General features: G+C 46.2%; 2 protein-coding genes and 1 long non-coding RNA gene across 4 annotated transcripts in view; 2 read left to right on the top strand and 1 right to left on the bottom strand.

The window, feature by feature from the left end:
- The window catches only part of CARS2 (cysteinyl-tRNA synthetase 2, mitochondrial), a 36,964-nt gene extending 25,380 nt beyond the window's left edge, over nucleotides 1-11,584 (bottom strand). The window contains exons 1-7 of one of the 2 annotated variants that reach the window (XM_040537044.1): nucleotides 11,376-11,584; nucleotides 11,239-11,289; nucleotides 7,286-7,403; nucleotides 4,781-4,852; nucleotides 4,022-4,127; nucleotides 3,217-3,300; nucleotides 704-833 (exon numbers count right to left, since the gene is read on the bottom strand). In XM_040537044.1, coding sequence (XP_040392978.1) covers nucleotides 704-833; nucleotides 3,217-3,300; nucleotides 4,022-4,127; nucleotides 4,781-4,852; nucleotides 7,286-7,403; nucleotides 11,239-11,289; nucleotides 11,376-11,581 — 767 coding nt within the window. In that variant the 5' untranslated portion in view covers nucleotides 11,582-11,584. The remainder of the gene's footprint in view (nucleotides 1-703; nucleotides 834-3,216; nucleotides 3,301-4,021; nucleotides 4,128-4,780; nucleotides 4,853-7,285; nucleotides 7,404-11,238; nucleotides 11,290-11,375) is intronic. The other variant, XM_040537050.1, reaches the window with a different exon arrangement.
- LOC121059877 lies at nucleotides 11,553-17,267 on the top strand. Its single transcript, XR_005814678.1, has 3 exons — nucleotides 11,553-11,979; nucleotides 12,533-14,565; nucleotides 15,335-17,267. It is a non-coding gene; the product is annotated as an uncharacterized LOC121059877 (long non-coding RNA).
- Nucleotides 17,268-17,793: 526 nt separating this feature from the next.
- On the top strand, nucleotides 17,794-23,400 carry ING1 (inhibitor of growth family member 1). Its single transcript, XM_040537086.1, has 2 exons — nucleotides 17,794-18,938; nucleotides 21,763-23,400. Exons 1-2 carry the CDS (start codon nucleotides 18,797-18,799, stop codon nucleotides 22,464-22,466), a joined length of 846 nt encoding a protein of 281 aa, XP_040393020.1. The 5' UTR covers nucleotides 17,794-18,796; the 3' UTR covers nucleotides 22,467-23,400.
- Nucleotides 23,401-23,679: the final 279 nt, after the last annotated feature.

Here is a 23,679-nt window from a genome sequence, read left to right on the forward strand (position 1 = left end):
AAGTACCACTATCAATGTTTCACGAGGGAGGAGTTAAAGCCCCTTTTTTTCCAAACACAAATTAATAGGTCATAAATTAATACTGCACAGGACAAAGTACTACTGTCCTATGGAAAAAATAAAACAAAACTCTAAATTGAGAGCAAATTAATTTAAGACGTCTCTAAGCAAACTGCTACTACACACAATTCACATCATGCCCACAGAATATACTGCCACGTAGAAATCTGAATATTTAATACTGTGGCTGACTTTTAAAGAAATCTGAATAATGATAGATGATTAGCAGACGCATCCACAACTGCCGTTAAGATAATGCCAGCAAAGCCTCCTATGTCTGCTAGAATCCCATACCCTGCCCTCCTGATACTGCACTACAGGCTTGACTAGGTCTGCTGGAGATTGTATGACGTGGAAGGAAGATGAAAGAGGTCTTTCTTAACTTTCACAAAAACTTTGGTTACTCAATTCCAGTTAAAAGACTCCCTAATCTTCTGTGTGATCTTGCATGGCTTATTTTAAATGCACGCTTTTCTCTCAAAGGAGAGAAAATGCCAAAATATAACAAGACAGTTACAGAAAGTATTCAGTTTAAAACTGGTGCTTTCTACCGATCATAAAAAAAGCAGTGCTGCTTCTACTATCGTACTGTGACTAAAGACAAAAAAAAACAGCGATGGATTTAAAATACAAGAAATCTGACCTTGATATCGTGGAGCACTCGATGTGCCATCCAGGTCTTCCTTTTCCCCAGGGAGAAGTCCAAGATAGCTCTTGAGGTTTGGCAGCTTTCCACAGCGCAAAATCTTTACCATAGCGTTTATCAGTATCAACTACCATGGAAAAGGGATTTGTTAATGGGACATGTCTCAGGGAAAAAAAAAAAACAGAACAAATGAAAGAAAGCAGAAGCGTGTGCTTAGTGAACCATTCAGATTTTATTTTCTGCCCAACTTCTTTTCCTGCATCCTTCCTCCTTTCCTGCTTACCTTGGGCTTCCAGTTTCTTAATCAAGCTTTTGAAAAAAAAAACACAACAAACAGTATGTTGAATTTGACTTCTGCAGGCTAAAAAGATGGATTCAAGATTCTTTAATACATCTCATCCTTTCAGTTCTTTTGGCCTTCTCTGGTTTTACCTCATTCGCTTAGTTACTTATCAGCTAGTTTCCTAGGATATACAGGTTGCACTGCAGCAGCAGAAGAAAAAATCCTTAATTATTTAACATTGCTCATCAGTTTTTATCAGCAGTGACGTTAGATTTACCTCTTTCCTCTACTTATTCCAGATCATTAACAAAAACACCAAGTATGACTGGGTCCAAACCTATCCCCGCAGCATTCCACTACCAACACATTTTAATGATGATTCACAGCTATTTTCAGAGCTCTATCAGATGGTCATTTTTCTTGATCCATTCCACTTGTACTTTATTGATATTATATAGAGGCTGTTTTTATTCAGAATGTCATGCAATATTAAGCGAAGCACATTACAAAAATCCATTACACCTGCTTCATCATTCAAAATTGATAAGAAATAAAGGGACAGAAATATAACCTGAGCTCTACCAACTGAATCTTCATCTCAGCTTTCACTATTTTGCCAAGCTCTGTTTGACCTGTATCTGTTGATTCCATCCCTCTCTTGCCTTTCTGGAGTATATTACTGCGAAAAAGAACTCTTCATCTTCTCAGTTACAAACAAAGGAACGGTCACTGAATCTTTAGAGATTAGAGTAAGTTCAGTAGTAAGCGAATGGAGGGGAAGCAGGGTAAAATATGAATGGTTGCAGCCAGGGGATACCTCTGGAAACATCTTACCCAAACCCTGCCCAGAGCAGGCTCACCTACAGCAGGCTCCCCAGGGCCTCTGTTAACCCTAGGGCAGCCCACAGAGTTAACAGAGCTCTACAAGAAAGTGCTCACTCACGTCGGAGAGCAGCAGGGATCTCTTCAGGAGATGCTGGTTATGAGACTGTGCCCTGCAGCCACCACAGTTTGCTTTGGCTATGAGCATGCTGTCTGGGACATTTAGGAACGGAAACGTTCTAGATTCGCAGAGAAAGAAAGTGACCTACAATTCACTGGTCTTTAAATTTCAGAATAGAGGAGACAGCAGGCAAAGCCCTGTTTTGACACCTCTCTGCTTCCAATTGTCACTAAAAACACCCCAAGGCCCCAAGAAGCTGGGGACCTGCTAAAGCAGAGCACACACCACAGGACCCCAGTTCTGAATGCAGTTCTCCAGCAGCAAACGGGAGGGCACAGCTCCTCAAAACGCCTTCTGTGCACACACGAGAAAGGTAATACAGCACAATAAAATGCAGGACATCCCTACCTATATTCAGCTGGGGACCCCTATGCTACTACGTGCCTAGAATTAATCAGGAGGATGGTTTCAGCCTGTCAGTAACTGCCCCTACAGAACGTTCCCTTTGTGAGCTGTAATGAAACAACTCCAGAGCGGAGCTGTGAGAAGCTTCTGGCTGCAATTCACCTGAGTATCACCTCCTAGACATTTCCAGTAATTGCAAACACAATTTTTTTTCAATGAAGAGGTAGTGAACTTCAGCGTGCAAAGCACACAGGAGACCTGCATCGAACTATGCAAAGACCTGATCAGAGCCAGCTTACGGAAACTACAGAGAGGATCAGCAATCCTGCTCAGCAAAACAGCAGCAAAAAAAGAAGAACACAGCCAAGTGTACATTACCACAGCCCGTCAAAAGGGCTCACACAACCACTCTGCTTAGCAGTAGTCTGGTGGTAAATAATGCAAGAAGTAAATGCATCTGGTTAGCACACACCAGAAGGGTGCAACTGCCCAACAATAACGTGGGAGATGACGTTTCCCAGCATTTCCCCTCGCCCACCTCACTGCTGGCTAGCACAAGGGCTGAGAGCATCACCTCATTACTAAGCTTGTATACAATGCTCCCAAAGATTTAAATAAAATTGAGTAAGAATCGTGATTGTTCTAAAGTACCAGAACAAAGGTATAGAGAAAACCAAGCATGAAAAAAGACTGAGTTTCCGCTTGCACTGCCAACAGTGAGTGCCCCAGTAAGTAACCACTAAAACATGACGTCCTAATTAACTAAAAATGCTAGCTATACACAACAAGTTAGAAAACTGTTGAATGAAGGTTTATGCATAGATACATCAGGAGTTCAGACAAAGAATTAACACAAACAAGTTGCTGCCATGAACTTACCTGCTTCATCTTGTGTATCAGGACTAATAGCAGTTAATACTCCGTATCTTTCCCCCCAAGACTTAACGTCGAAATAAACATTGCCTAATAGAAAAAAATATTTAGTTTTAGAGCAAAGATGGGGCACATTCACTCTGCTGATATGATGGAGAGATAATATTTCCCTGAAAGCAAAACAAAACAAAGTACCTTTGAACTTCCATTTGAAATTCTGATGTAGAAAACCAGAAATGCTGCAGAAGTAGCAGCCCATGTTTCCCTGTTACTACCTTTTCAGTAACCTTATTGCATTTGCTCATTTTGCACCTAAGACAACACTGTTTTCTGGACATCTGCCTGGGTTTTTCCCTGCTAACTAGCAATCCCCTCCCATGACTGAATTATTACCTACTAGTGTTCCAGTTAAAACACATTTGCATCCTTCTACAGCCACTAGTGCTACTAAAAATTTTCCACACATTGTTTTGCAGGCCTGTCTTTTACAGTGCACAGGAGATATCCAGCTCCTGTTTACAGCTGTAAGCTTCCCCAGCTCCCTTGCAGAACCCAGGCCAGGACTTCCCCACAGGAGCTGAGACAGCAGCTCATTACAGTAAACAATTATGTTAAATAACGAACTACTTTTAACTTAGAAATGGCATAAGAGTTGTTTGGCACACTTGTATTGTCACAAACGAGTTGCTCCCACTGTAGTAATCAACACAACCTGGTATAGCGTATCTCACCTGATCCCTAAACAGGATCACTACGAGCACTGACTTCCCACGCATGTGCTAATGAGGAGGTGCCTTACTACAAATCTTACCTTGCGAGGTTGCATAAGCCTGTCCGTTAGCAATTATTGTTTTTATAAAGGAAATTATCTGAGGAACGTTTTCAGTCACTCTCAAATATACTGTAGGGGGAAGGACCTTAAACAAAGAAATGGTAACAGTTCATCAGACTGTATGAAATACTCTACTGACAAGCCACTCCAATTTAAGAAACAAATTTTAAAGACCATTCTTCTCAATTTTATCTTACCAAAATTGTTTCAAATATCATAAAAAGGTTGCAAGCACTATTTAAGATGCAGATAATATTAAAAAATAGAAATGAGGGACAGAAAAAGAAATATACTAGTTTTTTTTATACACTTTCCCCAGTGTTTTACTGCCTGCTTCTGACAGTACTCTGGCAAGAAGCAAAGTCACCCGAACTCAGAGAAAGAATATTTGATGTTTTACATGCTTTAGATCAGGATATTTCTGCATGACAGTAACTAAGTATTATCTGTGAACCAAGTCTGTGTTCTTAAATAAATTTAACTTCTTCATTCCTCTTTCAGAATAGCCATGCTTTTTCTCCCCCTCTTTATTCAAAAGGTGTGCAATATAAAGCCTTTTTCTCCTCAGAAGAATGAAAAAGTAAATCACTCGTCAATTTATGAACAACACTTCATCAGACAAACAATCAATTGTGTTTTGTTGTCCCCCCTCCCCCAAATCAAACCGTCAAAATCAGATTCCTTACCAGAGTAATTGCATTAAAATACTCTAAAATTTAGACGCTCGAGTATCTATACCTTTAAGGCAGCCATATCTTGCTTAAAGTCTTCTTCATAAATGCGAGCAAGAGCTACTGGCGATATATTCATCTGAAAAAAAAGATCAGTAAATCAAAGTGATAACATAAAATACTGCAATCTTTTATCAGGCAGTTAATAGCTAATTGGAAGACTTACAGAGCCCCCAAGGTAAAGAGTGAGAAAGGCTTATTAATCTAACATTCACAGGAAGGGGATGCAAGTTATTTATAACTTGAAAGTAATATTTCATTTAGGCTCCTGAACTAGCAAAATATTAACAGATAACTTTTAAGAGAAAGCAACAGAAGATTAAAATAATGAACTCCTTCCCTCCCCCATTATTTTCCTCTTGAGAGGGTCGTCTTCCATTTGTATCTACAAGATATACTACAGCGCGCAGATGTAAAATTCATTCAACTTATTGGCAGGGGACGCTGATACCACCTACTTGTCAGAAAGACAGATCAGAGACTTGCAGGATGAGACAGGATATTAATTTGCAGTGATTAAGAAAGATAAGATATTTCAGCTGATTGTATTGAAATATATGAGTAACAATCAGGGAAAATTAACTGAAAGTCAGTTCCATATACTGCCAAGTGCAGTAGTTCTCAAACATCTTCTCCGCATTTCTCATTCACAAGCTGACTGATAGGAACTGGGATCCTCGCAGAAGTGCACTCCAAAAGAAAAGAGGCAATTTAATCACATTAAGATGGCAAAACCTGCCCTAGCAGGCAAGAGCATGATATCAGTGTTTCTCAAATTCAAGTTTTACATCTTCTCTGAGGAAAACCTACCGGGGAAGAGCCAACAGACTGCCACCCTCTCCAGCTTGCAGATAACTGAATCGTTAACAAAATCAATCCAGTTTCATTGCTTCAAGTTCATTACTGGAGTATCTTCAAGGGGTGGATACTGCTATTTAGACAAGTTATTGGACTAGGCAGGAGTTCTGGTGAAGACCAGATGATCATCTGGCAACAGAAGAATGAAGATGCTCAGCACAAAGGCATGCTTCTGCCTGCAGACCAAAGGGAGTGCTCTTTCAGCAATGGGATTCACCTCAACACACAACTCAGCTGCTTCTTTATCAACAGAAAGACAAAGGCACCTATAGGACGATGGGAAAATTTCCAAACACAGAGATGCTCATCTCTTGTTCAAAGGACCACTCAGGGAATGTGGCATGCTCCTCAAAGACCAGATGCCCAACTTTCAGAATCCCCCTAGATGAGTCCCACCAGAGGTGAAAGAACAACGTCAGGCACGTTGATCCTAACACTGTAATACTTCAGCTACAAAGGTCAGCAACAACAGGTTGTACAACCGAAGTGTGCAGAGCAGGACATTCACAAATACACAAAAATGCTACATAAAATAGCTCTTCATAGAACCAAAGAATGGAGTAAATAAACATACATTATTTTAAAACACCATCCCCACACAAAATAAAATCTCCATGACATTCTGATGATAAAGAAAAAATGTAAAATGCAGTCTTTTTTTTTTTGGTGAAAGAGTACTGGCTTTAAACTGCAAATAAAAGGACTAAGGGAACAAACTTATTTCTACAAGAAAGCGGTGGTAGCATTTTTTGAATGCAGTGCATTTAACTGCAATAGTAACTGTTTACTTAAAGATTCAAACAAAAGTGACACCTGCCAAATTCTCTGGCTCCAAGAAACTAGCTTAAAGCTTGAAACTGTAATCGCCGTTCATTTTATTTATGATCCAGAAGGCATGTTACAGATTTCAAAAAATGATAAAATGTTCATTTGAAAGATGTTTAAAATGCAGAATAAATTCTTGTCATTTTAGGGTCCAAAAACATTTTTTAAAAATGACATTAAACATTCACCAAGCTCAGTTGTTAAAAAAGGCCTGATAAAAACCTATCTGAGAACTATTTACAGCCATAAAACCTTTAATCACCCTAAGAATTCAGTGAAATGTTTGGTTGCATTGACTCATTTTTTTTCATTCTGTATTTTTATACTGATCCAGCCACCAGGCCCCTGTCTCATCAGGCCTTACCCAAAGTGTCAACTTTCAAGCAGGCCGTGAACTCAGACAAGACTGAGGACATGTCTCAAGGTGCTGACTTTGCAGCTAGACAGTGCTTGGCACCTTTCAGGAACTGCCCTCAACCCTGTATATCATCATTTATTGTCTTTAAAGATCAACGACACAAAACATTTTTTCAGAAAATAGCCAGAAGCTACTGGCTTGGGTTTGCTTTTGGGAAAAGATATGCTTCAACTCTGCTGATGGGTTGCCATGGGTTTTTCTTTTCCATTGGCCTTCCAGACAAGGCATAAGGCTATAAGAACACCTGCCCCAGGAGCAGCTGGAGGGCTAAAAATCTCAAAATGTATTACCTACTTAAAAAAAAAAAAAAAAATTTTTTTAAATAACAGCAACAAACTTAGCTCATTTCCCTACGTAACTATATCTAGGAAATACCAAAAGTTTGGATCAAAGACTGTAGCAAATACCTACCTCATTGGCTCTTTTTATTATCTTGTCATCTATGTCTGTAATCCCCATCACCATGATAACGTCAGTTTCAAAAAAATGAGTCATTATCCTTCGGATTATATCAAACCTAACATAGGAGCTGGAAGAGAGAAACAAGAGCTTCTAAACATGCAGTAATAGGAATAAACTGATAAAAACGTCAAAGAGCACTAAAAGCCACAGAGATATGCTCAATACCCTAATACTTGGGGAAAAAAAAGGGTCTTGAGTACATAAAATGCTTTTCCAAAATTACTTCCAATCTGCACAAAAGTCAAGCAAATTTCAGTTGAACTGCTCTACCCTCTTCTGGCATTAGTGACACATTACAGCAAATTTTCTCTTCTTTCTTTTCTTGCATCTCTTTATGATAACACTGAGCTCTGTTTGAAGCTGCCTCTCAACCAGAAGACTTTTCCAAAGCAAGCAGTACAAAAGAGAGACACAGATCAGTTATTTTTAAAATAAAAAGCCCTCAGTCTGTATATGCCAGCAGGTTTTCAAAGTCCACCACACAGAGCGACATAGAAACAAACCAGCTCGTGTTAACTTTGCTTGGGGTCGAGTAACAGGTAGAGCTACAAGTAAGCTATTACAGTAACACACCACAGATCTTTTCTGACAGCAAAGAAGAGATGCTCTGGGGGGGTTATTTTATTTTATTTACAGCCGAGAATAACTTTTCAGTACCATCCAGGCTGTACGTGACAAAGCTGAACATTCAGCGCAGCCAGACGGATCCACCTGCATGCAGTGCAGGCCGGCGGCAGCCTTCTGCCCCTCACAGGCTCTCTGCTCTTCATTCTCAGAACATGCTTTGACTTCATAAAACCCAACTACTGTGTGAAATAACAAAAGGTGACTACAGGCTTGCACTCCATCCTGCAAGACAAGGAGAAACCTCAGCCTCCACTGGCTTTGAAGAAACCTGAGTGCACTGCACCTGCACAATGGAGTGACAAAAACCCTGAGGACCTGCAGCTTTCCATGGCACCCAAACCACTGGACAGGCTGCACCCACTGTGTCTGTCAAAGCAAATAAGCATAAGCAAACACTGACAATGGATTTGCATCCTTCCTCTCAGCTGCGGGGACCAAGGTGGCGCTAAGATTCAGATTCTACATAACAAGGACATCGACCTGGAGTGCTGCATTCAGCTCTGGGGCCCCCAGCACAAGGAGGACATGCAAGCGTTAGAGCAAGTCCAGAGGAGGGCCACAAAGGTGATCAGAGGCCTGGAGCACCTCTCCTACGAAGACAGGCTGAGGGAGTTGGGGTTGTTCAGCCTGGAGAAGAGAAGGCTCCAGGGAGACCTTACAGCGGCCTTCTAGTGCCTAAAGGGGCCTACAGGAAAGGTGGGGAGGGACTCTTTGTCAGGGAATGGAGTGATAGGACAAGGGGGAATGGTCTTAAACTAAAAGGGGGTAGGTTTAGATTAGCTGTAAGGAAGAAATTCTAGAGGGTGGTAAGGCACTGGCACAGGCTGCCCAGAGAAGCTGTGGATGCCCCATCCCTGGAGGTGCTCAAGGCCAGGCTGGATGGGGCTTTGGGCAGCCTGGTCTGGTGGGAGGTGTCCCTGCCCATGGCAGGGGGTTGGAACTGGATGGGCTTTAAGGACCCTTCCAGCCTAAACTATTCTGTGATTCTGTGAAGATTTCAGTATCTTGATGAAGAAAAATACTTTTCTGTTGTTGTTTGCACTGTGTCTATATTAAAAAAGGCCTTTTGGAAGGTGGCACATGCTGCCAAGAAAAGAGATACTAATGAACAGCAGCTCACTGGGAACAATGCGCATCTCATGTTGTGACACAGTTCCAGTAGATTAAATTCTTCTTTAGACCTCTTTCAAAGGGACAACGCCAGTATCAAAAGCTTAAAACTGTATTTAATGGTTCTGCAGCTTTAGTTCTCAGATCATATACAAATTTTGTGCTGTTCCCTTTACTCTGATCTTCTGGCACAATTGACGGAAGAAGCATTGCAATAGCCAGAACAGATCTCCCGACATCTCGGAAAGCTGGCTCCTTACAGCTTCAGTACCAAAAAAATGCAATGAAAGAATCAGATCTAATGAAGGGGGTGCCACACCAGGCACAATGGCATGAAGGAACTCCCTCCTATTTGGGCTTATTCTTACCACGGCCAGGAACTGGGGTCCTAACCAGGCTGCAGCCCACATCAGCAAAATCCAAGCCAGTCTCAGTACTGAGGGAAAAGGTGGCATTTTCTGCAGCTTTTTTTTTTTTTTTTAAATATATAGGATGAATTATGGATGCTGTCTGAAAACACATAGGGCACCTGTTTTGAAGTCTGGAAGCACAACATGCTAGAGAAAGTTGGATTATTTAGAGAAGTAAGAAATCTTAGTGGGGAAAAGAAAAATAGCAATGCAATGCTTTCCAAATTCTTCTTGAGGAGCTCAAGCTCATTTCCATTATTCATGAGCTGCTGTGTTTGTTATGCTCACCACAAACTAAATTGAAAAAAAGGACGGAAGAAAGGAATTCCAGTGATAAGATAGATGCTGCAACTGTGCAACACCATGAGGGTATTTTATAGGAGTGACACTGTAGCAACATGCATCAATCCATGTGACTGTGCTATTTTCCAGGGTATTTCCTGATCTGTAGACTAACATTCATTTCAGCTGTGCCAACAAAAGCAATGTTCTTGTAGCTCTACAGGTAGGCCTAGTTACAGGGAAAAATTAAAATTAAAAATAAAACATGCTCTGCCATACAGAACAGAGCAGCTGAGATGTCAACACCACAGACCCTGGGAGGGAACAGTTAATTCCTTACTCCCTGGAGGGTTCACCTGATCAGAAGAGAGAGAGGAAGATCTTTAGCACAGGCATCCTGCTGTACTACAGGAAACACGTGAAGGCACTAAAGAGGCAGCAGAAGGATGATAACATAGCTCCTTATCTGCATGACACACCACCATGAATGTGATATTCAGCCCTAACTGTTTTTTCTTATACTATACGTGAAAAGGTCAGGAATAGGCGGCACAGACATATGGCAAACTTTCAGACCGGGGAAGTTTGAAATTGTTAGTTTGGACATAGGATAAAAACAGATGAAAAAAATAGCAGGTCATCCTACTCTTTTAATCAGGAGAACGTGGAGAACCACTGACTGAAAGAGACACTCAAAAGACACATAATGTTCCAAGTTGAAGGTGAAGTCCTCTGGCTTTATAAATGATGTACTCCATACCCACTACACCACCTTGTATCTGTTCTAGCAGAGAAACATGGGCAGTGTGTATAGAAGCGGTATAAGCTGTTCTACTCCACAGCCCAGTTATGCAAGGCAATGCCCATACCTCTCCTTCCTCAGTACAGTCTGATTAGTGAAACTTTATGTTAAAAGAGCATCACGCACACATACACAGAGGAAAGACGCTGAAAGAAAAATGTGAATAAGATCAAGAAAAGAATAGCTGTAATAACAGGAATATTATTATATGTAATAACATAGTATTATTATACCTTAGAATAATTCACTGTGCCAAAGCTATGTGGAATGCCAACAGAGAGGAAAGTTTTTGAAGAGCCCGCTCCACTGGAAAGCGAGGGCAGTCATCCTGAACAGGGCACCCTACAGCACCATGCACAGGAGAGCTGCACCCAGCCTTCTGGAAACGCAGCATGCGTGCCGTTCCCCCCGCTGACTGTATTAGTGAACCTAAAGGGGTAACGGGAACAGAAGTTACCCACATATACAGCATATGTATTCTCTGCTGGTATGACAACAGCTAGCAGAGAGCTCACTCCTCTTTCTCCCCACGATCCCAACGCATCCTCTGCCTGCAGGATTAGGAGACGGGGGCTCGGGAGCAGCCCGGATCTCCACGGGCAGCACAAGGAGCCGCAGGAAACCCTCCGTTCCTCCTTGCCCCTCCGTCCCTCCTTGCCCTGCTCACTCACCAGGCGTGCCCGAGGTGCGCCCGGTCGTACACGGTGGGCCCGCAGCTGTACCTGCGGAGACACAGGAGGCAAACGGCGCCCGTCAGCCCCCGGGGGGACGGCGGCCGGGCCCCGGGGCACCCCGCACCCGCCGCTACCAGGTGGCCACTCCGTCCCGGGCCAGCACCAGCGGCTCCTTGCTCCGGCTGCGGCTGTTGTACGCCACCACCCCGCTAGGGCTGCCCGCCGGAGGCACCCAGCGCCGCCGCTCCGCCGGCCCGCAGCAGCAGCGGCCCCGCCGCCATGTCGCCGGCACGGCCCCGCGCCAGCCCCGCCGGGCGGCGGCCGCCATTCCGCGCAGCATGGCCGCGGCCCCGGGCCCCCCGCTTCTCCCTTCTCCGCCCCTCTCCGCCGAGCGGGAGCCGCCGCCGCCGCCGCTAAGGCCCGAGCCGGGGCCGCAGGAGGGAAGAGGAGGGGTCGGGGCGGCTGTCACCGCCCCCGCCGTGCCTCGCCGTCATCCCAAAGGGACCCGAGCGGCGCAGGTACCTGGAATCCGCTTCCCTCCCCGGGTCGGCGCAAGCGGGGAGGGTGTGTGCCCTGCTCAGGCTTCTCTTGCTGGGGGGTTTTGTTTTTCTTGACTCAGATCACGGAGAGGAAGCGGGGCTGAACCGGCTGGAGTGCCCGGACCTGCCCTAGAAACTCTGAGCTACTTTACCTGGGGTGACTAAATGTACAGCGGAGCAGACACACGGGTTGCCAAAGGTATTTTTAAGCTGCTATTTGCTTTCAAAAGTAATTATTGCTCCCTACAGCTACCTGAAAGGAAGGTGTGGGGAGCTGGGGGTCGGCCTCTTCTTACAGGTAACTAGGGATAGGACTAGAAGGAATGGCCTCAAGTTGCACTGGGGAGGTGCAGGCTGGAAATGAGGAGCCATTTCTTCTCAGAAAGAGCAGTCAGGCACTGGGACGGGTTGCCCAGGGAGGTGGTGGAGTCACCGTCCCTGGGGGTGTTCAAGGAGAGGTTGGACGTGGTGCTTAGGGACATGGTTTAGTGGGCGACACTGGTGGTAGGGGGGTGGCTGGACCAGGTGATCTTGGAGGGCTCTTCCAGCCTTAATGACTCTATGAGCAGCTACCAAGGAAACAAGCGAGAAATGCACAAGCATATATAATATTTTCCCCCCTACTCTCCCAGCTTCTGACTGAGTGACTTCCTGAGATGGACACTACTTTTTCTCCCCCATATATATATATATATATATATTTTTTTTTTTAATCTATTCTCAATGAGTCACTCTTCTGTTAATTTCCCCAGCCACTGGGGAAAACCCACATCAGCTCCAGCCCCTGGCAAGGAGCACCACGGGTCTGCTGTCAGTTTTAGAAAGAGTCCTCGTGGTGTATTTTGAAGTTGACCTCCACCTGCTGCAACCCTTAGCCCTGTATGGTAAGGGTGAACCACCAGTTCCAGCGCGCTCTGGCTGTGCCGCTCGCTACTGCCTCTCTCCCCACAAACCTCTGGTTCAGGACAGAGCCTTTCCTCGTTTCCCAGAGCACTGCAGTGCCCACCGGCTAAAGCATCTTGTTGGCCTCTGAGTGGAAGGTAGTAGTGCATGATTGCAGCCTTTCTTGACCGCACACTGCAGAGAATAGGGTTGGCTGTGGTAAACCGCCTTGCAGAAATCCCGATATTGTGTTCTCTTGAATCTGCCAGGGACAGGTTTCGTAGATTTTTTTTCTCATCTTGAATATGAGCATTTAAATCACTGCTTTTACATAATAACAGAAATCTATCTTCATCCAAACAGTCTGTATCTGGCTTAGTTGTAGAGAGTATCAGATATACAGCCCTACTACTGACAGATGTTTTCTGTTCTTTTTAATATACAGTTATGTTCCACAATGTTTTTCATTTATCAATGAACTTTTGATTAGATAAGAAACCTATTTTATGGGCTTGCTATTTTGAGACCAGCTAGGATAAAACTAAAGATACCATCCAGTAACCTTGTAAGTGTTTGCTTTAGATGTTTCTCAGGAAGCTAATTATTTCAGTTTCCATAGTCGGATGGTTTTGATGTCTTCACTATTCAACACACATCCTGTTAAGAGTTGTCTTTAACTCTGTTGTCTTTTTTGTTCTGTACAGTGCCAAGCACTTTGAGAGAGGCCGAATCAATACTAAGTAACAATGGATGTTTTTTTAGCTGTAATTCCAGGTTTAGCTGTCATGGATGAAACTGCCAACAGATTAGAAGAACGGAGAAACTTTTTCTTTCCCTGATGGTTTCAGAAGGCTTAGTGCCGCTGGTATTCTGACTAGCTTTAATTTAGCATTTAGTCTAGAAATGTCTATGCCCTGAAAAAACAAACAAACAAACAAAAAAAACACCATTATTTTCTGAGGGTAGTAAAGGCTGTACAGTTATTATTAATAATAATAATTTAATGCCTGAAATAAGCAGTTAACATTGTTAACACTTTAGATTTGGTTTAATGCAGCAGAATAAATTCATTGGAACTATGTAAAGTGTCCTGCAAGCAATATATTATAACCATAGCTGATATATTATAACCATAAATTATGTACATTAGAAAAAACTAATAGACATTCTCAGAAACAGCCTGTGGCTGTAAGCACACCTCAACTTACGACACCTATAACCACCTCCCTTCCTGATACCCTTATTCCTATCTTTGAGCACGTGGAATGGGATCCTCGTCTACCAGAGGGGCAGAATAGTAGCAGGAAAGGATTTTCTGCCTCCATTGGGAGACTTGTCTTCTTTGCCATCTGGAGTGGAAGAAGATGCCTTCAGACGTTGCCAGCAGCTGGAGCCAGGGGACCAGATCGATACCTGTTACTTCTGTATCTTCTGCTGAATAGTTAGTAGGAGATGCAGTATGCAGGGGGTTAAATCCCTTAGTCAAAATCCCAATGAGGTGTGTCTATCAGAGCTTCAGGTAAACTGTCGTTTCAAGGGGGCACACACATATTTAATATTGTCAGCTCATGTTTTCACCTTTCTCCTAGGAGCCATCAAGGCTAAAACTTACTTCTCTTAAATACAAGCTGAAACTCTAAGGTAAGGCTGTGACTCCAGAATCCCTTAGAATGAGTTGATATATTTTCTGTACCTTCATATGCAGGAAGGCAGTGTTTCCCTTCTGGGTTTGACTGAAAGGGAAAAACTGGTGGAAGCACACACGTGTTGCAGGTCTGCAATGTTTCTGTGGTGGGCAGGGAGGATCTCTGAGTGTTCTGGCTCACCTGGCTCCTCGTGTGATTTCCAGTTTCCAGTCTCAGGTACCCAGACCAGGACCACATGCAAGACTGGTCCCCAAAAGGTGTGTGGTATCTGCAGGCAAATCCCAGAGCATGTTTTATATCACAAGTAAAGAGCAAATAAAGCTTATGCTACAAAATTGTTCTTTTCTGTTTATTACTAGGAGATACATTCTTTGTAAAGTTTACAGTTTCACAACGTATTGCTCGGGGTGCTACATTTATCTTCTTAAGAATTAAACCACACTGTCTTAGAATTGCTGACAGAGGAGAAAAGCAGCATTTGTTGGGTTAACAAGAGCATGTTTCTAGTATCAATGGCCCATCTAGTCTGATTCTAGTTCAGGAACCTGCAAAGGAATCTGGCCCTGGGAAGGTAAAGGGGGAAAAAGGCTGTGAAGAAACACTACAAACCAAAAGGAAAGATGAGCTAAATCCACTGCAGTGGACTGAATTTATTCATTTATTCTTAGAACTCTGGAGTAGTCTGTAATAACAGACACATTCTGACTTACATTTTATAGCATTTTTTTTATTTTTACAAAATTTACAAATTCTTTTTGTCTAAGAATCCAATTTAGTTTTTAAAAGGAGAATTAAAAGTTGTTTCATGCTTATTACAAATGCGTGACTCAGGTATGTTGTAAATGTTGAGCGGCCATTCCCCCAAAGTTCAAGAAGAGTATGTTTTATAACGATGATAAATCATCTTGAGATACCTATGCTAAAAGAGTAATTTTGGAGAAATGAAATAAAGCTGCAAAAGAAATCTCAGGATTGGTGGACATAAAGAACAGTTAATGAAATAAACTTTCTTGCTCTTACCAAGAGCCATTAGGCCTGGACCCTGAGTTCTCAGCACCATTGCTGTTCAGTTGACCTATCCATCAACTGCTCTAACAGATGCTACAAGTTTTTCATCAGAAGTATTTGGTTCCTATGCTGCAGTTTACAGAAACAAGCCGGGTATTTTGCATGAATTTGGTCGGAGGTTGGATGGGTGTCTTTTGTCAGTTGTTTCCAGCTGTTGAGATGCATCTCCTCTGAACTCATTCTGGGATTGTGGAGCCCATGGAATAAGCTCCCCTTGATCTGTGTCATCTCCAGTCGTACTTCTGCCTTGGCCTTGTACTGCAATGCACAATTACTGGTTCCAATCAGCATTTTTAGGGCACTTTTAGTGCCAGTGCTTATTAGGCTCATGAAGTGCGACAGGTGCAAATGGCAGCAGCCAGAAAACACATGTGAAAGAAGTAGTGAGGTTAACAGTCTCAAGGCAAGCAAAGAGATGGGGAGTTGTATCCAGTGAAATGTCTGCTTTCTTAAGTAGGACTTAAAACTATTTATTTTTTTTTTAGAGTGGAAGGCTTAGGTTAGGTAAGTGTTTGAGAAGTTCTTGAGCCTTTCCTGGGAAGCAGCAGAAGGATGAACTCAGCTAGATTTTTTTTCCAGATTTTAGAACAATTAATCCTGTATAATTTACGATACAAGTAGGTATTTCTGGCCCAAATACCTGTAAATGGTATACGCTGTCCACTGATGCCTGTTGCATGGAAGTACAAACTATGACTTGTCTCCTGGCCTTAATACTTGCAAAATTCAACTCTGCTCATCTTTCATGCTAAAATTCTGTGGTTTTGTTTCAAAACTTTCAACCATAAGCAAGATTAATAGACTTGTAAAATTCTATTATCTCCCATGTAAGTATGAATGTAGCCTCGTAAAGAACAAACGGAGAAGAAAAACAAACGTGACTGTAGAAGAAAGGGATTAAGCTATTAAATGGTGAAGAAACGGCAGTTTATTAGAAGGAATAACTCATATGAGTTGTCTGTATCTATAAAGTATAATGACTAATGATCAGAAGACACTATCTTTTCTAATAAAGAGGGACACCGCTGTAGTAATTACAGAGTATTTCATACAGCAACATTCAGCTAAGGTAGAGAAAGAGAATGGGGGCAGTATTTCTTATATGTATATATATGTAACTTCTTATATCCTCAGTATCTGCATTTATGGAATGTATTCGAAGGTTGTGAAATGTATGCTGCTCATATTAAGAATTCTGAACGTTATGCTGATGAGCTGGAAGAAACATAATTGCTGGAATATTTATGTTACATAAATGATATGATAGAAATACAAAATATGTTACAGAGCAGTTGCATGATTTGTTGATCTGGTTACAGGTTCCCTTGATTCTCACTGCTGTAAGTTTAGATCTTTAGTATCTACTTTTAGATCTACTTTTGAGCAAATTACTGAAGACTAGCAGGCCACGACTACACTTAAAAGTTGCACCTTCCTATTTTTTTTTCCTGTGATGATTGACAAAAGTTCTTGTTCAGCAAATTAGCGGGGACGTTTATGAACTGGTACCTGATTTGTATGCGTAATTACTGCCGTGTGTGTGGAATGGTGGTTAACTTTTTTGCAAGAACGACTCTTCCTGGGACTCGTTTGAATTCCTTCTGGATGTCTTGCCTCTACTGAGTCATAATTACTGGCTTTGCTCCTCACAGCAGCCAGGGGACTGTTAACCACCTTTAATCGCTGACAGCGCCTCAGCGTCTTCGAGGCATGAGGGAAACAGGCTGCCACCACCGAGGCGGTGCCCGCGACTGGCCGTGGGCCAGCGTCCCCTGAGCCAGGGGATCGCCGGTGACGTTTTGAGAAAACACGAGACAGAGAGCGGCCTTTCTCAAGGCGGAGGCAGGAGAGTTTTTTTAATTTTTTATTTATTTTTTTTAACAAAACCACGCCCCCCCCCCCCCCCCCCCCCCCACCACTCCGCTGCATTTCCAAGGGCGGGAGCCGAGGAGCACCGCCCCCCTCGGGCCGGGCCCGCCCCCCTCGGGCCGGCAGCCACCGGGGAACCGTGGTGGGGGCGGTCGCCCCGAGCCGGCCGCTCAGCCCCGAGCAGGCCTCCCGTTACTAACGGCCGCGCCGCACCGGGGGCTGCCGGGAAATGTAGTTTAAGGCCGCCTCCCGCGCACGGCTCCATTTTCTCCCCGCGCCGCTAGCAGCGCGCATGCGCACCCCCCCCCAAGTGTCACCGCCCCTTCTGCCCAGGCCGGTATCCCGGGCAGCGCTGTCGCCGCGGCTCCCTCCCTCCCTCCCGCCCCCCCCCCCCGGCCGGCTGTGATTGGCTGAAGGAACCGCGGGGCGGGCGGCGAGCTGGGCGGCGATTGGCTGGCGGGGCTGCCAGCCGCCGCGGGGCTGATGGCTGCGGCTGCCCGCTGAGGACAGAAGGAGGGAGGGCGGGGAGGAGGAGGGAGGGGGGCTGCGCTTCGCCTCAGCGCCCGGCCCCACGGGGGGGGCCGCACGGCTCCCGGTGCCCCCTCAGAGTCCGCGTGGGTCCCGTGAAAGCAAGCACCCAGCTGCCCCGCTCCCCCCTCAGCGCCCCGGGCTCCCGCCCAACTCGTGGCGAGCGGAGGAGGAGGAGGAGGAGGAGGAGGAAGAAGGGGGGGGGCGGTGCTCGCCCCGCCGCGGTTCCGGGAGGGGGAGGGGAGCGCGTGTGTGCGCGCCCGTGTCCGTGTGTCTGGCCTCCCACCCGCCCCTCCGTCAGCCCGTCCGTCCGTGTGTGTGTGTGTACACAGCGGCGGGAGCGGTGCGCATGCGCCGTGCGCGGCGGGGCCGAATGTTTCCCAAGTGTTTGAAACTGGGCTGCGGGCTGCGCGCCTCCGGCCCGGCGGCACCGGGCGGCCCCGAGGAGGAGCAGGAGCAGGAGGAGGAGGAGCGGGAGGAGCGGAGGGGCTGCCCCTGACAGGCACTTCGCAAGGCGCGTTTTGTTTGCGGAGTGTTTCGGAGGGGCTGGCTCGAGCCCCCCGCTTCCCTCCTCCTCCTCCTCCTCCTCCTCCTCCTCCTCCTCCTCCTCCTCCCCCCCCTCCACGCACACACACACACATACACGCACACACACACGGATCCCTCCGATTGTTCCCGTGCCGCCTCCTCCGTGAATTACCCACGACGACAGCCATTCAATCAGCTGCTGCTGGCTGGAGGGGACTGGCGGAGGGTGTGTGTGTGTGCGCGCGTGTGTGTGGTGTGTGTGTGTGTGTGTGTGTGTGTGTGCGCGGCTCCCTCTGCCTCACACGAGAGCACTCCGATGTAGCTGCTCTCGGTTTTTGGGGGGCGAGCCCATCTTCCCCCGCCTGCCTCCTTCAGGGGGAGCAGCACCCGCCGGGCCAGGGGGACAGAGAGAGAGAGAGAGAGAAGCGTGTGGAGAAGGATCTATTTTTTTTTATTATTTTTTTTTTTATCCCTCCCCCTTTTCCTTTTCGCCGGATGAAAATGTTGAGTCCTGCGAACGGCGAGCAGCTTCACCTCGTGAACTATGTGGAGGATTACCTGGACTCCATCGAGTCGATGCCCTTCGATCTGCAGAGAAATGTCTCCTTGATGAGGGAAATTGACGCCAAATATCAAGGTAAGTGCTCGCTCGGTGCGTGTGTGCCGTGTGGGGCCGGGGGGAGGGTGTCTTTCTTCTCTCCGGAGCCGAGCCTCGGCTCCCTTCGCCCCCCTGCACCCCGCGGGGATGGTAGCTTTATTTTGGGGAGCCGAGAGCAGGGGGAGAGCCGGGCGAGGAGAGCCGAGGAGGGAGAGGGGCTGATCTGCAGCGTTAGCTCTTGTCATGGGGCGGAACAAAAGGTCTCCGGCTTCTCTTATTAAGCAAGGACTCTGCTTTTCTGTGTAAATCGCCGGCCGAGAAGGCGGGGGCAGGGAAGCGGGGTGTGCGGTGCACAAAGGGGGGCCCCCCCCCGGCCGGGGGGCCGCGATGGAAGGGCTTTGGGGGTACGGCAGAAAGTGCTGTGCGGACGGAGAGATTACAGCACAACATTTAGGAATGTACAGTATTCATTATGGCTGTAGTAGGGGAGAGAGGCAGCTAGTGAGGGAGGGAGGGGAGGGGAGAGGAGGGGAGGGGGGCAGGGAGCGCTTTCCGCGCTCCCTCCCCGGTGGGTTTCGCTTCACCCCCTGAAGCAGAGGGCGGGGGGGGGGAGCCGGGGCTGCCGTGTGTGTGTGTGCGTGGTGTGTGTGTACGCGGGGGGGGCGATACGACCGGCCGTACGGATGTGCCCAGCGCCCAGCTGCTTCCCTGCCGGGCCGAGGGAAGGGGCAGGGGCAGGGCCGGCCGGCGCGGGGCCCGGGGCAGCTTTGTGGCAGCTTTGTCGCTCGCCGCTGTCCGCTGGGGAAGGCGAGGGGGAAGGGGGAGGGGAGGGCTCTCCCCAGCGCCGCTGACAGCCGGGCGGGGAGGGGACGACCGGAGCCCCCTTCCCTCCCTCGGCGTCCGCGGCTCCCTCCGGGGAAGAAAAAAGGGGCCGGGGGAAAACTTCCGCGGGCGGGGAACGGCGATGGCGGGGCAGGGCGGGCTGAGGCACGCCGCCTCTCCCGCGCTCCGACACCGCGCGGCCAGCGGGCGCCTCCGCGCTGTGCGGGGCGCTTGGCGTCGGCGGGGCTCTTATAACCGCCCCTCGTTAGCATAGCGCCGCTCGCCCCGCCCCCCGGCGGCTCCGATAGGACGGCGCGCTCCCCGGGGGGCGGGGGCGGCCCGCCTCCTCTCGCCGATTGGCCCGGAGGGCGGGCCGTTCCGCCCGGCGCCCCGCCCCCCGTGACGTTTCGAGAAGCAACTTTTCGGTGGCGTTGATTTGAATATCTCGGCCTGCCCCGGCCGCCGGGCGCTGATTGGCTGCGGCGCCGGCAGCGGGCGGGCCAACCTTGGCCTCCCCTTTTTCACTCTCCCGGCTCCCATTGGACGGCCCGAGGGGGCGGGCTCTGCCCGCCGCCGCCTCTGATAGGCGCGACGCCGCGCGGGGCCCCGCCCCCTCCCCGCGCCCCTCCTCCCCCGCCTCGGCCGTTGCGCTGCCAACCGGGGGCCCGCCGCCGGCTTCCGGCCGGAGAACAATAGCCGCTTCGTCACTTCCGGGGCGCGGCCGGTTGCTAGGCAGGGGCCGGGCCTGGCGGCGCGGCGCTTCCGGGGCGCGGGGCGGGCCGTTGGGAGCCCGGTTAATAAAGCTCTCTCCCGGTTAATAAATAATTAATAAACCAATTAATACAGCTCCTGTCGTTACTGGGGGCGGGCGGGGCGGGCTGGGGGGCTGCAGGCGGCCTCCCCCTGGCCGATACCGCGTCCCGAACTAAGCCCCGAGATAGCAGTGGCTGCGTGTCCGAGGGGGTGAGGGATGAGGGAGATATTTATGGGGAAAAACCTTAATTTCGCGTGTTCTCGAGGGGTTAACGTGGACATGCGGAGTGTGCTGCGTGTTGAGTCAAGTATCATCAAGTATCGCAGCAAAACTCGAAAACTTCCGCTTAAAATAGGTTCATAAAAGTCTTCTTGAAACTTTAAGCACTTGTGGAATGTTCTTCCTTTTAAACTCCTGAAACGATCCTTCAGGTGTAACGCAAGGTCTAACAGACTTTCAGTGTTAGCATTTTAAATCAACAAGGAGCTTTATCCGTTCCTGTGGTCATAGATCATCTTTAATGTTACTCCTTAATTCTTTTTCTCCTTCCTTGCAGTAAATATTTAATGAAAAATTACATAAAAAGTAAGTAACAGGTATTTTACAGAACCTACAGGGAGAAAATAATCCCCACGGCTCCAATACTGTAACGGTAATTCTGTACTCACAAGGAATTAGTTGGCCTCGTTTTCAGCAGCCACGCAGCAGTATCGGGTGAAACTCGCCGTGACTTAGGGTCTAGCCCTGTGTGTTCGGAGTTCTTCTGCATCAGCTGTCAGGCATGATAGCGATTATTAAGTAATTTGTTGTCTGATTCCTGCACTGATTTGTGCTGTTTTCTCTTCTCCCACTCTCTTTCTCCCACTCTCCGTCATTCACCACAAGCATTAACCTTATTGTACAGAAATTGTCCTAGTAAACAATCCATTAATTCCCCCTCTAATTCTACAGTTGATGCTGGAACTTGTGGTGGTCTGTGTATTTTCTGTTCCTTTTAATTACCGATAAAGGGAAGAGCTGTCACCGTGCATGAGATTATATTTAGTCTCTTTTTTTTTTTTTTTCCTAAATCAGCACTTGCATTCTGTTCCTCAGGGACCTACTGGGACAAAAATATTCCACTGGAGTCATGAGCCACTTGTCAGATTTCAGCTTCAGGGAGTCTGCCTTTGATCAACTTCGTGCATTACAAAAAGGTGTTGCTGAGTGGAAGGAAAAATGCAGGAAGGCTTTTCTTCACCGTTCCCTCTGTCTGAAATACTTACAGTTTTTACTTCTTCCTTGCAGAGATTCTGAAGGACCTGGATGATTACTATGAAAAATTTAAACGAGAGACAGATGCCGTGCAGAAGAGAAGAATGTTGCACTGCATACAGAGAGCGCTGATTCGGAGTCAGGAGCTGGGTGACGAGAAGATCCAAATCGTCAGTCAGATGGTAGAGCTTGTTGAGAACAGAACCCGGCAAGTGGACAGCCACGTGGAACTGTTTGAGACGTGCCAAGAGACTAACGACACCACTGGGAACAGCGGGAAAGCTAGCCAAGATAAGTCAAAGAACGAGACAATCGCCCAGGCTGAGAAGCCCAACAATAAGAGGTCAAGGCGGCAAAGGAATAACGAGAATCGAGAAAATGCTTCAAATAATCATGATCACGATGACATCACCTCAGGAACTCCAAAGGAGAAGAAAGCAAAAACATCCAAGAAGAAGAAACGATCCAAGGCTAAGGCAGAGAGGGAAGCTTCTCCTCCAGACCTTCCTATTGATCCCAATGAGCCAACATACTGCTTATGCAACCAAGTCTCCTATGGAGAAATGATAGGATGCGATAATGACGAGTGCCCCATCGAGTGGTTTCACTTTTCCTGTGTGGGACTCAATCATAAACCAAAGGGCAAATGGTACTGCCCCAAATGTCGAGGAGAAAATGAGAAAACTATGGACAAGGCATTGGAGAAGTCTAAAAAAGAAAGGGCCTACAACAGGTAGTTTGTAGACTTTTCACGGCAAAGAAAAACAAAACCACCAAACCAGTGTATTTATTGTCAGTGTCACCTTTGTTGAGGTGAAAGGATTGTAAAATGTATATTTTTAAAGGAGGTTTAAAACTGAACCATTCCTGTTATAGGGACGGCAATAAGAGCAATTTTTGTTTTTCATTTGGTAAGCTGTAACAAGAATGTGGTCTGTGGACCAATGTATTCCAAAAGTAAAGTTATAAGAGTATAAACCGAATATTCAGGTGGGTCTTAAAACAGAAATTAATACTTCTTTTTTTTTTCCTCCCAGTGCTGGTAGCACTCTACCCATTAAAATTTTGATGACAAATATTTCCGAAATGTAATTTCTTTTTCTTTAATGAAGAATGTTATTTACATTTGAACGGAATTGTTAAATAGCTTAGCCATCTGGTTGTATCTGAATAAAGCTGCAGTACATTACAAATGTAACTTCTTTCGGTGATAAGCAGTGCGAGATCAAACAAAAGGAGGGTAAAAATTTGGTTCCTGCTACAAAGTGTCAGTGTAACAGTTCAATAGCAAATGTTTAAATAGGCTTAGAGGATTATTTTTAAAATAAAAGAAAAAGTTAATGGTTAAATTTTACACAACAAATATTTTATATGCTGGCCAAGTACCACAAGGGCCGTTTTAAAATAATTGAATATGTTTTATATTTAACCAGGAAGTGGTTTAGTAACGAGACTTAACATAAATGAAGCTTTATACTGTCACAGATAGTAGTGTAGCAATCCTTAATTTGTTTAAGTTGTATAAATGTACATTCTTAAGTGGAGTTGCACTTACTGTATTATACTTGGAAATGCAGCCAAATGCCATTGTGTAACCAATGCGCATTTCCTGCTGTATGTATGAAAATTGTACAGCTGTGATATTAAGAAATAAATGAAACAACTTTGACAGTTTGCTTCTTTAGCAATCATGTTTAATGATCACTCAAAGAGTGTAAAAAGGAAATTTGCCTTTAACCTTAGCAGCTCTAGCAAGCTGCTGCTAGGAAGCCTGAAACTGTTGTAGTGGTAACCAAATTGCAGTTCTGATAATGAATCTCCACAGACTGTGTGACAAACAAGCGCATAGAAGAGCCAAAGTAGCATTTAACTTTCCATCCAGCTACACTTCTTGTGTTTGCAGTCGCTTCCAGACTTGGTCGTTTGTCTAAAAATCAATAGCGTAGAGCT

This window comes from Cygnus olor, chromosome 1 (assembly GCF_009769625.2).
Source record: "Cygnus olor isolate bCygOlo1 chromosome 1, bCygOlo1.pri.v2, whole genome shotgun sequence".
NCBI lineage: Eukaryota > Metazoa > Chordata > Aves > Anseriformes > Anatidae > Cygnus > Cygnus olor.